This window comes from Leucoraja erinacea, chromosome 14, assembly GCF_028641065.1.
Source record: "Leucoraja erinacea ecotype New England chromosome 14, Leri_hhj_1, whole genome shotgun sequence".
Taxonomy (NCBI): Eukaryota; Metazoa; Chordata; class Chondrichthyes; order Rajiformes; family Rajidae; genus Leucoraja; species Leucoraja erinaceus.
Genome location: NC_073390.1, coordinates 2,709,939 through 2,723,316, shown reverse-complemented (window position 1 = coordinate 2,723,316; position 13,378 = coordinate 2,709,939). Strand labels below are relative to the sequence as shown.

The following is a 13,378-nucleotide window of genomic DNA, read 5'->3' as shown; positions in this document are numbered from 1 at the left end:
GATTTCTTGACCACCTTATCTACCCATGTGGCCGCTTTCAAGGAATTATTGGCCTGTGCTCCTGGATCCCTCTGCTCCACAACACTCCCCTGAGCACTGCCATATACTGTGAAGGTCCTGCCCTCGTTAGACTTCCCAAAATGTAACATCTCACATTTAGCTGCATTAAACTTCGCTGCCCACTTGCCCGACAGATCCTGATCCAACTGTAACCTTTGATAACCATATTCACTATCTAGACTATCACTCACTTTAGTGTCATCTGTAAACTTACTAATCCTGCCCATGTACATTCTCATCTAAATTATTAATATAAGACACAAACAACAATGGACCAGTACCAATCCTTGAGGCATGCCACTAGTCACAGGCCTCCAGTCTGAAAAAATAACCATCCACCATAGAAACATAGAAACATAGAAATTATGTGCAGGAGTAGGCCATTCGGCCCTTCGAGCCTGCACCGCCATTCAATATGATCATGGCTGATCATCCAACTCAGTATCCCGTACCTGCCTTCTCTCCATACCCTCTGATCCCCTTGGCCGCAAGGGCCACATCTAACTCCCTCTTAAATATAGCCAATGAACTGGCCTCAACTACCCTCTGTGGCAGAGAGTTCCAGAGATTCACCACTCTCTGTGTGAAAAAAGTTCTTCTCATCTCAGTTTTAAAGGATTTCCCCCTTATCCTTAAGCTGTGACCCCTTGTCCTGGACTTCCCTAACATCGGGAACAATCTTCCTGCATCTAGCCTGTCCAACCTCTTAAGAATTTTGTAAGTTTCTATAAGATCCCCTCTCAATCTCCTAAATTCTAGAGAGTATAAACCAAGTCTTATGAAGAAAGACTGGATAGACTTGGTTTATACTCTCTAGAATTTAGGAGATTGAGAGGGGATCTTATAGAAACTTACAAAATTCTTAAGGGGTTGGACAGGCTAGATGCAGGAAGATTGTTCCCGATGTTAGGGAAGTCCAGGACAAGGGGTCACAGCTTAAGGATAAGGGGGAAAAATCCTTTAAAACCGAGATGAGAAGAACTTTTTTCACACAGAGAGTGGTGAATATCTGGAACTCTCTGCCACAGAGGGTAGTTGATGCCAGTTCATGGGATAGATTTAAGAGGGGGTTAGGTGTGGCCCTTGTGGCTAAGGGGATCAGGGGGTATGGATAGAAGGCAGGTACGGGATACTGAGTTGTATGATCAGCCATGATCATATTGAATGGCGGTGCAGGCTCGAAGGGCCGAATGGCCTACTCCTGCACTTAATTTCTATGTTTCTATGTTTCTAAGTCTATCCAGTCTTTCTTCATAAGACATTCCTGACATCCCAGGAATCAGTCTGGTGAACCTTCTCTGCACTCCCTCTATGGCAATAATGTCCTTCCTCAGATTTGGAGACCAAAACTGTTCGTAATACTCCAGGTGTGGTCTCACCATCACCCTCTGCTTCCTTCCATGAAGCAGATTTTCTATGCATTCAGTTAGCTCTCCCTGTATCCCATGCGACCTAACTTTACAGAGCAGCCAACCAAGTGGAACCTTGCCAAATGACGTTGTGCTGTTATTTTATTTGTAACCTTACAATTATTTAATGAGTGATCTTCCCAAAATTAAACCTTGATCTGATCTCTTATCCATTTGTTTGTTACAATTGTTAGTTACAATCCCAACCAATTACTGGCCCTAATATAAACATTAGTGCAGGTTTGATTTTTTTCTGCTTACATAAACAAGTGTTTAAAAAGAAAATTTAATTTTTGAATTTATATTTATGAAACAGGAATTTTGTAACAACAGCTGAAAGTTGCATACACGATTGTGGCATGCACTGGGCGTTGGTCAGAATTTAGCTTGCAATTTCCTGTGGTATAAATCTCCCCAACATGTTTACAGCAATCAGCAGATGGCTAAATAATATTTTCACGTAAATTAACCATTTACACGTATCAATAGCTGCTAATTCATGAACCTGAACCAGTCATGCAACTATTGTGATTCACATGGATACTTGCAGCAAAATGATTACACACGCCATTGTTCAGAAAACGGAGAATAGTTTAGTTTAGGGATACAGCATGGAAACAGGCTCTTCGGATCTCCAAGTTTGCACCGACCAGTGATCCCCGCTCAATAACAATATTCTACACACACTGGGGACAATTTTCCATTCATACCAAGCCAATTAACCTGCTCACCTGTACATCTTTGGAGTGTGGGAGGAAACCAAAGATCTCGGGGAATACCCATGCAGGTCACAGGGAGAACGTGCAAACTCCGTACAGGCAGCACCCATAGTTTAGGACTCTAACATCTCAACATTCTGCTCGGGTAGCTTACGTTATGATATGAACATTTAATTTTCCAATTACCCCAGTGCTCTCCTCCCTGGCACCCATTTTTTATGCTCCCTTTGTTAATCCCTCTGATCCCCCACCCCACCTGGGTCCAACTGCTTATCATCTCCTCCCTACATGACTCCTCCAATCACCTACACACACTGCTATGTACTGTCCCTACCCTTTCCTATTCCTTATCAGTCCAAAGGATTGAATGACAGCTTCTGTCTCCACAGATGCTGCTTGACTGCATGTGTGCATTGACTTTACACAAGATTCTGTTCTTGTGCAAAGACAACGCAGCCCAACTAATGATGTAATTTCTTCTGCAGGGGAAGAAAGATGGTTTATCACAAACGTGAAGATGCCAATCAAACCTCATTATTTATGCAGACATAACATTTCTTGGGTAATAATCAATGTCGAATAATTAATCTACTGTGGACCAAAGCAATGATCGCACAGTCAGACGTGTTGGAGCAAGAATTGTAGGAGTTTGCCGCCCCCTATGGTCACCCTGGAGATATTTTTCATAGAAACCTATAATTTGACATAAACAATATTTTGTTCCGAGAGAGAAGTAATGGGTGACAGTTGGGGTCAAGACCCTTCATCCTCTCAAGAAGTGAAGAAGGGTAAAGGTGAGGAAGAGTCTCAACCCAAAACGTCACCCATTCCATCCTTCCAGAGATGCTGCCTGTCCCACTGAGTTACTCCAGCATTTTGTGTCTATCTTTGGTGTAAACCAGCATCTGTAGTTCCTTCCTACACAATATATTGTTCCTCTTCCTTTTCCTATTGTTTCATTTAAAGTAATACTCATCCAAAGATAATTTCCCTGTCGGGTCTCCGTTGTCGTTGGGGCCCAGCACCGTGGAGCGGCCTCCAACCGGAACAACCTGGGGGCTCCGGTAGTGGAGCCTGCGGACTTACCATCGTGGAGCTGGCCGGCTTCGGAGCGTGGTGAGCTGTGGTGGCACATGGCTGCAGCCCGACTTCAGAGCTTTGGAGGCTCCAGCTGCAGGCCCGGTGGATGGTGACATTGGGAGCTCGCGGGTCCCTGGTGGGAGACCGTTTTATAGAGCTCCTGCAATGGCAACTTCCCCTGCCCGAATTGCGGGGTTGAAAATGACCCGGAGCGGGGCCTTACATCGCCCGGTGCGGATTTAACGGCTGCGGGACTTGCCATCGCCCACCGGGGGCTCCAACATCAAGACGTGGAGCGGGGCCTGACATCGCCCGGCGCGGCTTTAATGGCCGCGGGACTTGCCATCGCCCGCCGGAGGTTTTAACACAGGGAGAAGAATGGAAAACTGGGGAGAGACAATGACTTTGCCTTCCATCACAGTGAAGAGGAGATTCACTGTGATGGATGTTTGTGTAAATTGTGTTCATTGTGTGTCTTGTTAATTGTTTCTTCTTGTTGTATGATAGCAGAAACAAAATTTTGTTTGAACTTCATTTGAGGTTCAAATCACAATAAACGGTATTGTATTGTATTTAGCTATGAACACACTTAAAAAGGATGAGAAATTTAGCTGTAGAAATAATGGCATGGTTAACAGTGCTCACCAATATTGACATGGACAACTCATGGAATCCAGTATAGGAGCACAAAATTGTAAGAATTTCCAAACACTCAACGGGCCAACGTCCAGTTAGACCTGGTACAGTAATGCTTTCTTTTGAAGTCTAATTAGCAAAATGCCTCAGAGAAACTTAGAGGAATGGAAATAGAACAGAGAAGCATAGAGGCATAGTTAACACTGGACATCTGGAAATTGTTGCCTGGAAAGTTGTTCTGCTACTAGAGTGTGGTGAAGTTATTGCTTTTACCCGATATAGCTGTAAATAGCATAAACAATAGAACACGATGGGCTAGTCCATTTTACAACCAGTGCCATTTCAGCAGCATGGTAAGTGAGTCAGTGATATGACCCTCTACTCCATCCCAAGATCCCCCACTAATTAATGTTTAAGAAAGAACTGCAGATGGTGGTGACATCAAAGGTAGACACAAAATGCTGGAGAAACTCAGCGGGTGTGGCAGCATCTATGGAGAGACGGAATTGGCGATGTTTCAGGTTGAGACCCTTCTTCACCCGCTGAGTTTCTCCAGCATTTTGTATCTACCCCCACGAATGAATGATTTTGTCAAATAGCCTACATAAGCTTTTACACTCCCAAGGTCCCTGCTCTTTACTTTGTTTGTCCAGTTAGTATTTGATGTAGCAAAGTGCATTACATCAGACTTGATAAGGACCTGTCCCACTTAGGTGACTTCTTATGCGTGTGCAGGAGACCCTGCGCTTGCCACATATTCACTGGTGGTCTCTGGTGAGTCTCCGTCATGGTCATTCTGGGAACTAGTCGCGGCCTCATTATGGTCGCTGCAAATTTTTCAACATGTTGAAAATGTTTCTGCGACCAAAAATTTGAGAAAATCGATAATCTTGTAGTTGTAGTTGCAGTTGTAGTGGGGTCGCTGTAGATCAGCGGATCATGTTATGTCATGCTTTTGTAGTTACGCCCACTAGCTTATTAACATCACGATCTACTACACTCTTCAGTATGAAGTTAACTGTTATTAATGTAATCCTGATCCCTATGTATCAATACCATTGTTTTGTTTATCATTATTCTTTTTGCTCTGTTTTTTATCTTTTATTTTTGCTTTTTTTTGGGGGGAAAAACAATAAAAAGATTTTAAAAGAACTCTCAAGTAAGAGCTTGTAGTTGTTTATTTTAAATAAACAGTGTATAACCTGCCAAGGTGGGATGTCTTTATTATTACAAGGACTTCAAACCAACATGGTGTCAAAGTTTAAGCTCTCACCCTCCGTTTGATTAAATTGTTTTTATCTTGGGGGGTTTTTTTAACCACGATTATGGCTGCTGCATGTAGTTATAGGTAGTTGAGGTTGTTTTAGTTAATCGCCTTTACTGACCGGGCATTTTCATTGGCTCATTGGGGAAATAAAAACGTAAGCGCGAGTTTTCAGAACCAAGGATATCCGACCGGTAATGTTAAATGTCCGCCAAACTTCTCAGCTGTGTATCTCTGGCTTATTAAAAGTTGTCTGGCTTCTTAAAAGTGTCTCCACTCCTTCTCCCCCCTTCTAAAGGACTTACCATACACTGTGCTAGCCATCTTAACCTTCCTGGACATGCCCTTTGCATTATCTCACGTTTAGATTAGTTTAGAGATACAGCGCGGTAACAGGCCCTTCTGCCCACCGAGTCCGCACCGACCAGTGATCCCTGCACACAAGGGACAATTTTACATTCATACCAAACCAATTAACCTACAAACCTGTACGTGTTTGGAGAGTAGGAGGAAACCGGAGCATCCGGAGAAAACCCATGCAGGTCTCGGGGAGAACGTACAAACTCTGTACAGGCAGCACCCGTAGCCTGGACCAAACCCGGGTCTCTGGTGCTGTAAGGCAGCAACTCTACCGCTGCGCCATTGTACCGTCCTAGTTCGGAATTGATAAGAACACAGGAAATAAAGGGCCTGTCCCACGAGCATGCACCTGCATGCGGCAAGTGTGACCTAACGTGGTCGCTTGAGCCATATGGCCTCGCGGGGCCGGTCCCACTTCGATTCCGGAGCCGTATGGAGTTGTGCGGAGTTGGTCCCGACATTGCGCGGGGCTCCGAAAAACTGACCATGTTCAAAAAATTCCGCGCGGCAACGGCCTGCGAGCCCGCAGCCGCCTCGACGGGCATACGCAGCGTCTTGACGCTGTATGTCACACGTGAACTTCCCGCGGACTTCGCTCGAACTTCACGTCACCCACTCGACCTCCGCGCGGCCCCAGCTTCTGGTTTGTTCGCACTCGCCGCATACAGGCGCTTGCTGGTGGGACCGGCCCTGTACGGGGATCACTCGACCTCCGCGCGGCTCCTGCTTCCTGTTTGGTCGCGCTTGCCGCATGCAGGTCGCATGCTCGTGGGACAGGCCCTTAAGGTAGGAACTATCCCAACGTTTAATAAACAGTCAGACATGTACATGGATAGGACCGGTTTGGAGAGATATGGACCAAACGCTGGCTGGTGTGGGCAAGTTGGGTCGAAGGGCCTGTTTCCTTGTTGTATCACTCTATGATTATGACTTTATGACTCTAAATTGATCAGCTCTTTATTTCGCTGCGAAAATGGCAGCTTCAAAAGTTTAGCAATCCTGCACTGCTGCATTACAGTGGCAACTGCATGTAAACTCATTCCCGGGCCAGCACGTCTAGCCATAGAGATTTGACATGCAAACTGCTCCTTTCTCCCACCATCCACCCTGACCATCAACCACCCAAGAAACCTATAATCTCCTGTCTCAGAGGTGCTAACACTAAGTTACTGCTACCAACAAATGCAATGATTGCCTTCTGATTGCCTTCTACAATATTAAAATGGCAATATTACAATGGCAAAGATCTCAATTCATGCTTTTAAATAAAAAAATACCTGGATAGTTTGAACTAAGTATAGAAGGTAGACAAAAGTGCTGGAGAAACCCTCGAGGGTTTCGGCCCAAAACGTTGCCTATTTCCTTCGCTCCATAGATGCTGCTGCACCCGCTGAGTTTCTCCAGCACTTTTGTCTACCTTTGATTTTCCAGCATCTGCAGTTCCTTCTTAAACACTTGAACTAAGTATTGACTGATACCCTCAGCTACTCCCCTTTTTTAGATTAATTGGTTTACACCAGTGATTTTCTCCCCCCTTCCACTGGTCCTCCATCACATGATCAATTCCTGTCCCCTTATGCCTGTTCCAGGCGAGTACTTTCATCCAGCTTGGAGGAGGAGTAAGTCGGCATGCAGAGCATCCTGATGGGCCACAGCCTGGGGATTTATTTTCCATTTGGACCCTCACCAGCCTCTGCCACTAAGGCCCAGCACTGACTAGGCCCAGGCCTCTTGATTCCACAGTCAGACTGCCATCACGTCACAGCTTCCCCACTCTAGTTTAGAGATGCAGCATGGAAACAGGCCCTTCGGCCCACTGAGTCCATGCCAACCAGTGATCCAAGCACACTTATTTATGCCCCTGTCCCACTTAGGAAACCTGAACGGAAACCCCTGGAAATTTGCGCCCCACCCAAGGTTTCCGTGCAGTTCCCGGAGGGTTTTGTCAGTCTCCCTACCTGCTTCCACTACCTGCAACCTCCGGCAACCACCTGCAACCTCCGAGAAACGCACGGAAACCTTGGGTTGGGTGCAAAGTCTCCAGACACTCTCCTATACACAATTGGGCCAATTTATGATTTTACTGAAGCCAATTGACCTAAACACCTGTACGTCTTTGGAGTGAGGGAGGAAACCGAAGATCCCGGGGGAAAATACACGCAGGTCACGGGGAGAATCTACAAACTCTGCACAGACAGCACCCGCAGTCAGGGTCGACCCCAGATCTCTGGCGCTGTAAGTCAGCAACTCTACCGCTGCGCTGTGCCCTTAGTTCAGTTCTTGCAGCAAACTCGAATCAGCCTCTTTATCCAAGTTCAATCTCATTACTCTTCTTCAAAACTTCACATAAATGATATTAACTTCCAAATGATGGGAATCTATATCCAAAATGTGTTTTTTGTTTCCTTTTACCTGAATACCACATTAAACTACCTCTGTTCCATTGCCTGTTCAAACCAGCAAAGCTTTTGTCACTGAAGATAGACACAATATACCGGAGTAATTCAGCGGGACAGGCAGCATCTCTGGAGAGAAGGAAGGGGTGATGTTTTGGGTCGAGACCCTTCTTCAGAGTTTTTTTCACCTTCAATTTCGCCTATTTCAATAACCACCATCTTTCCAGGACTTCAGACTGCAAATATATTTTGTTTCATTGCTGCCCTTTCTAAGCCATAGAAGTCACACAGCATGGAAATGGGCCCTTTGGCCAACCTTGACAATGCCAAAAAGATTCCCATATCCACTTATCCCATCTGCTGGCATTTAGTTGGGCTGGAATTGTTCCTTGCTCCCAGTAACTCAGGCTTAAAACGTTCCATTTTCTTAAAGGTCTCAATGGTTTCAATCTTGCAAGAAAGGAGCAGCACCCTTACCTCAATACCTCAACTCTCCACATTCTGGCATATGCATATCATCTTCCTTTCACAGAGTCACAGCTTTTGTCCAATAAGATACCCTCTCAACCTTCTAAACTCCAGAGTATACAAGCCCAGCCGCTCCATTCTCTCAGCATATGACAGTCCCACCATCCCGGGAATTAACCTTGTGAACGTACGCTGCACTCCCTCAATAGCAAGAATATCCTTCCTCAAATTAGGGGACCAAAAATGCACACAATACTCCAGGTGTGGTCTCACTAGGGCCCTATACAACTGCAGAAGGACCTCTTTGCTCCTAAACTCAACTCCTCTTGTTATGAAGGCCAACATGCCATTCTTCACTGCCTACTGTATCTGCAGGTCCTCAGGAGTATGAAGGTAGACAAATCTCCGGGGCCTGATCAGATATATCCAAGGACACTGTGGGAAGCTAGGGTTGCAGGCTCCCTGGCTGAGTATAATGGATCATCATTAGACATGGGTGAGGTGCTAGAAGACTGAAGGATCGCTAATGTTGTGCCTCTATTTAGAGAGGGCTGAAAGGTAGTCTGGGAACTATATACCAGTGAGCCTAACATCTGTGGTCGACAAGTTACTGGAGAGCATTCTGAGGGATAAGATATGCATGCATTGGGATATATAGGCTTTGATGAGGGGTAGTCAGCATGGTTTGGGTACCAAGATGATGACAACATTTATGAGACATTTGGACAGGTGCATGGATAGGAAAGGTTTAGAGGCATAAGGGCCAAACATGGGCAGGTGAGACTAGCGTAGATGGGGCATCTTGGTCAGCATGGGCAAGTTGGGCTGAAGGGCATATTTCTATGCTGTACGACTCTTTTCCTTGTATATTCTCATCCAATTGATATAGATGACAAACAGCAATGGACCCAATACCATACCACTACTACACACCACTATTCACAGCCTCCAGTCCTAAAAACAAGATTTTACCATCACCCTTTGTTTCCGACCCTTAAGCTAATACGTATCTAGTTAGCTAGTGCTCCATAATCCCATTGGATCCAAGAGCCTAGCTAGACAAAGGGTCGGACAACTCATGGACAAACAAGGGAACTTATTCTCGCAGCCAGAGGGAATGGGTGATACAATAAACGAGTGCTTCAACAATATTCAGCAAGGAAAAGAACCTGGTGGATAATGCGATCACATTGGAGCGTGCTGATATTCTATGGAATGTTGATAGTTATAGAGTGTGGAAACAGGCACTTCGGCCCAACTTGTCCACACTGGCCAACATTATCCCAGCTACACTAGTCCCATTTACTCCATATCCCTACAAACCGGTCCTATCCAGGTACCTGTCCAACTATTTCTTAAATGTTGGGATAGTCCCTGCCTCAACTACCTCCTCCAGCAGCTTGTTCCATACACCCACCAATAGGTTACAATGGTTATTGTGACAATAGGTTACCCCTCAGATTCCAATTGAATCCTTTCCCCTTCACCATAAACCTATGTCTTCTGTCTTCTGGTCCTTGGTTTATCAATCTGGGCAAGAGACTCTGTGCATCTACCGATCTATTCCTCTCATGATTTTATACACCTCTATAAGATCACCCCTCATCCTCCTGCACTCCCAGGAATAGAGTCCCAGCTTACTCAACCTCTACCTATAGCTCAAGTCCTGGCAAAATCCTCGAAAATGTTCTCTGTACACTTTCTAATGGGGTGGGAGAAACCGTTAATCTATTCCCTGTACGGGGACCCGACTTTTTCCCTGTCGGATCTCCGGGGTCGTTGGGCCTAACATTGTGGAGCCGGCGGCGGCCTCTGGCCAGGACCAACCTGGGGGGCTCCAGTCGTGGAGCCTGTGGACCTGACATCGCGGAGCTGGCCGACTTCGGAGCGGGGAGAGCTGTGGTGGTACACGGCTGCGACCCGACTCTGGAGCTTCGGAGGCTCCGGCTGCAGGCCCGTTGGACAGGAACATCGGGAGCTCCTGGTGGGAGACCACTTTTCGGAGCTCCCGCAACGGCAACTTCTCCCACTGGAATCGCGGGGTTTAAAGGACACGGAGCGGGGCCTAACATCGCCCCGCACGGCTTAAACGGCTGCGGGACTTACCATCGCCCACCGGGGGCTTTAACATCGGAGCCCCAGTTCGCCTCGACGCTGCAGTTGGACTGCTGGACCGCGGGAGAAGAACAAAGGGAAGAGATAAGACTTTTGCCTTCCATCACAGTGAGGAGGTGTTGGAGACTCACTGTGATGGATGTTTATGTAAATTGTGTTAAGTGTGGGTCTTGGGTTTTTTTGTAATGTAAAAAACTGTAGAAAATGCAATTTAGTTCAAACCAAGTTGGTTGAATGACAACAAAATAGCATTCCATTCCATTCTGTACTACCCCCCCTCCCCCCCCCCTCCCCCACACCATCCCCTCCCCTCCCCAATCTTCGCACATCCCCAATCCTTTCCACTCATCTCTTTAATTTCATGTTTCATGTATTTTGTGCTTCATGGCTGTTGGCAGATCAATTTCCCTCCTGGGTAGACAAAAATGCTGGAGAAACTCAGCGGTGAGGCAGCATCTATGGAGCGAAGGAAATAGGTGACGTTTGGGGCCGAGACCCTTCTTCAGACTGAAGAAGGGTCTCGACCCGAAACATCACCTATTCCATCGCTCCATAGATGCTGCCTCACCCGCTGAGTTTCTCCAGCATTTTTGTTGTCTACCTTTGATTTTTCCAGCATCTGCAGTTCTTTCTTAAAAATTCCCTCCTGGGATAAACAAAATGGTATCGTATCGGCTTCATGGACACGGATCATTAAAACATGTAGAGGTACAGAAAATGATCAGAAATGTTAAGAAAATGCAGTAGATCAGAAAATAGATTTACCAGAATCTTATCCGAACTCTATGCATGAACTACAAAGAAAGGTTACAGGAACTGCTTTTGAATTCACTTGAATTTAGGTAGTTAAGGGATGATTTAATTTATTTAAATTAATTGCAGTAACTTAATATAAATCATAAAATAGGAAGCGTGCAGTAGAAGTGCACAATCTAAACACAATGCAGTTATTGTTTTTTTCATTATATGCAAATAAACACAACGTTTTTCCACGAGGCTTGATTACCGAGAAGCAGATCATGAGATGAGCAAACTGCCTCGAGCACTATATCACATTAACACCCAAACAAAATACTCCATTACAAAACATTTTTTCATGTTCCAGGCAGCATCGAGTAACGAAAAAGGAAAAGTTGCTAATTTCCTACCTGATAGGATGGCAAACTGTTTATGTAGCTGTTCAATAATATCAACTGCAAGCAGGGGTCTGATTTCTTGTTGCATAATTTCATCTGCAGAGAGAGAGGAACAGAGTAATCCAGTGAGTTCAGTTCAGGACCAAAACTAAATTGTATTGTCAGTTGCAGAGAGGATCAGAACACTAAATCTGGAATGGTTTCCCAAGATGCTGCTTAGGTTTCAATCACAAGACTTTCTGTTGCTCCAACGTTGTGATGCAAAAGCCATTGGAAATTATTTCACAACCTTCTGCACACATAACTCATTCATCAAATCATTTTTCAGAATTAAACAATGGTCAATAACATTAGTTTGGCCGTGAATTATTTGATTAAAACACACAGTCGGCTATTCTCATTTAAATTGTAATTAACCTTTGTTTTTCCATTCTACCAGAATATACATCAATTCTGCTCACTTTAAAAAGGGTCACATTTTATCTCATGGATCAATTTTCTATCTTTAGCCATTATGTAGACAACTAGTACAAAAATAAACTAGAACGCGACTATGTCTTAAAATGTACTTATAAATTAATATCTGTTCATATAAAACAAAAATAGCAATTTGCATCTTTTCTCATAAATAATGATATACTCCACCAAGTTACTGCTTTTGTCTCAGATCTTAATTGAAACTGTGCTGGAAATCTAAATAATTACCCTGATGACTAGTTAGAACCAAGAGCATGATTATATGAGGAGAATCACAAAGGTTAAGCTGTGCCACCTTGTGATTTAAACTTCAGTAAACCAGGGATTCAAAGCAGCGGGACATGGCAGCAACTGCAACTTACATTAATTCAACATGTCCAACATAATAACATTTCACAAGGCACTGCACCAGACCTCTGTTCAACAGTGGTTCCAGGATGGAGGACTAGACAATAGACAATCGACAATAGGTGCAGGAGTAGGCCATTCAGCCATTCGAGCCAGCACCGCCATTCAATGTGATCATGGTTGATCATCCATAATCTGTACCCCGCTCCTGCCTTCTCCCCATACCCCCTGACTCCACTATCTTTAAGAGCCCTATCTAGCTCTCTCTTGAAAGTATCCAGACAACTCTCTGTGTGAAAAAGTGTTTCCTCATCTCCGTTCTAAATGGCTTACCCCTTATTCTTAAATGGTGGCCCCTGGTCTGGACTTCGGGAACATGTTTCCTGCCTCTGGCATGTCCAAACCTTTAATAATCTAATATGTTTCATTAAACACCTCTCATCCTTCTAAACTCCAGAATGTACAAGCCCAGCCGCTCCATTCTATCAGCATATGACAGTCCCGCCATCCCGGGAATTAACCTTGTGAACCTATGGTGCACTCCCTCAATAGCAAGAATGTCCTTCTTCAAATTAGGGGACCAAAACTGCACACAATACTCCAGGTCAGATTCAGAGGTCGAGGAAAAGGAAGCAAAGTCTAGAACATGGAACTATGCAGCTGAAAGCAAGGCCTCGTGGTGAAATGACTGAAATCGGGAGAGTACAAGAAGATAGAGTTGGAACTGAGCAAAGTTCTAGACAGGCATTGAAATGTTCATGGAGGGAGCAAGGGGGAGGATTTTAACTTAGTGATATCAACAGAGGAGCAGCTAATGCGTGTTAACAAACTTTGAATAAATACATTTTCATCATGTTAGTACACAAGCAACTCAAGGCTTTGTCCTAATCTGAGGAAAGACATTCTTGCC

At 44.9% G+C, this 13,378-nt stretch overlaps 1 protein-coding gene across 3 annotated transcripts in view; it reads right to left on the bottom strand.

The window, feature by feature from the left end:
• Positions 1-13,378, bottom strand: part of mcf2l2 (MCF.2 cell line derived transforming sequence-like 2) — a 369,326-nt gene that overhangs the window by 261,945 nt on the left and 94,003 nt on the right. For all 3 annotated transcript variants that reach the window (XM_055645379.1, XM_055645377.1, XM_055645378.1), the window contains exon 2: positions 11,656-11,739. In XM_055645379.1, coding sequence (XP_055501354.1) covers positions 11,656-11,739 — 84 coding nt within the window. The remainder of the gene's footprint in view (positions 1-11,655; positions 11,740-13,378) is intronic.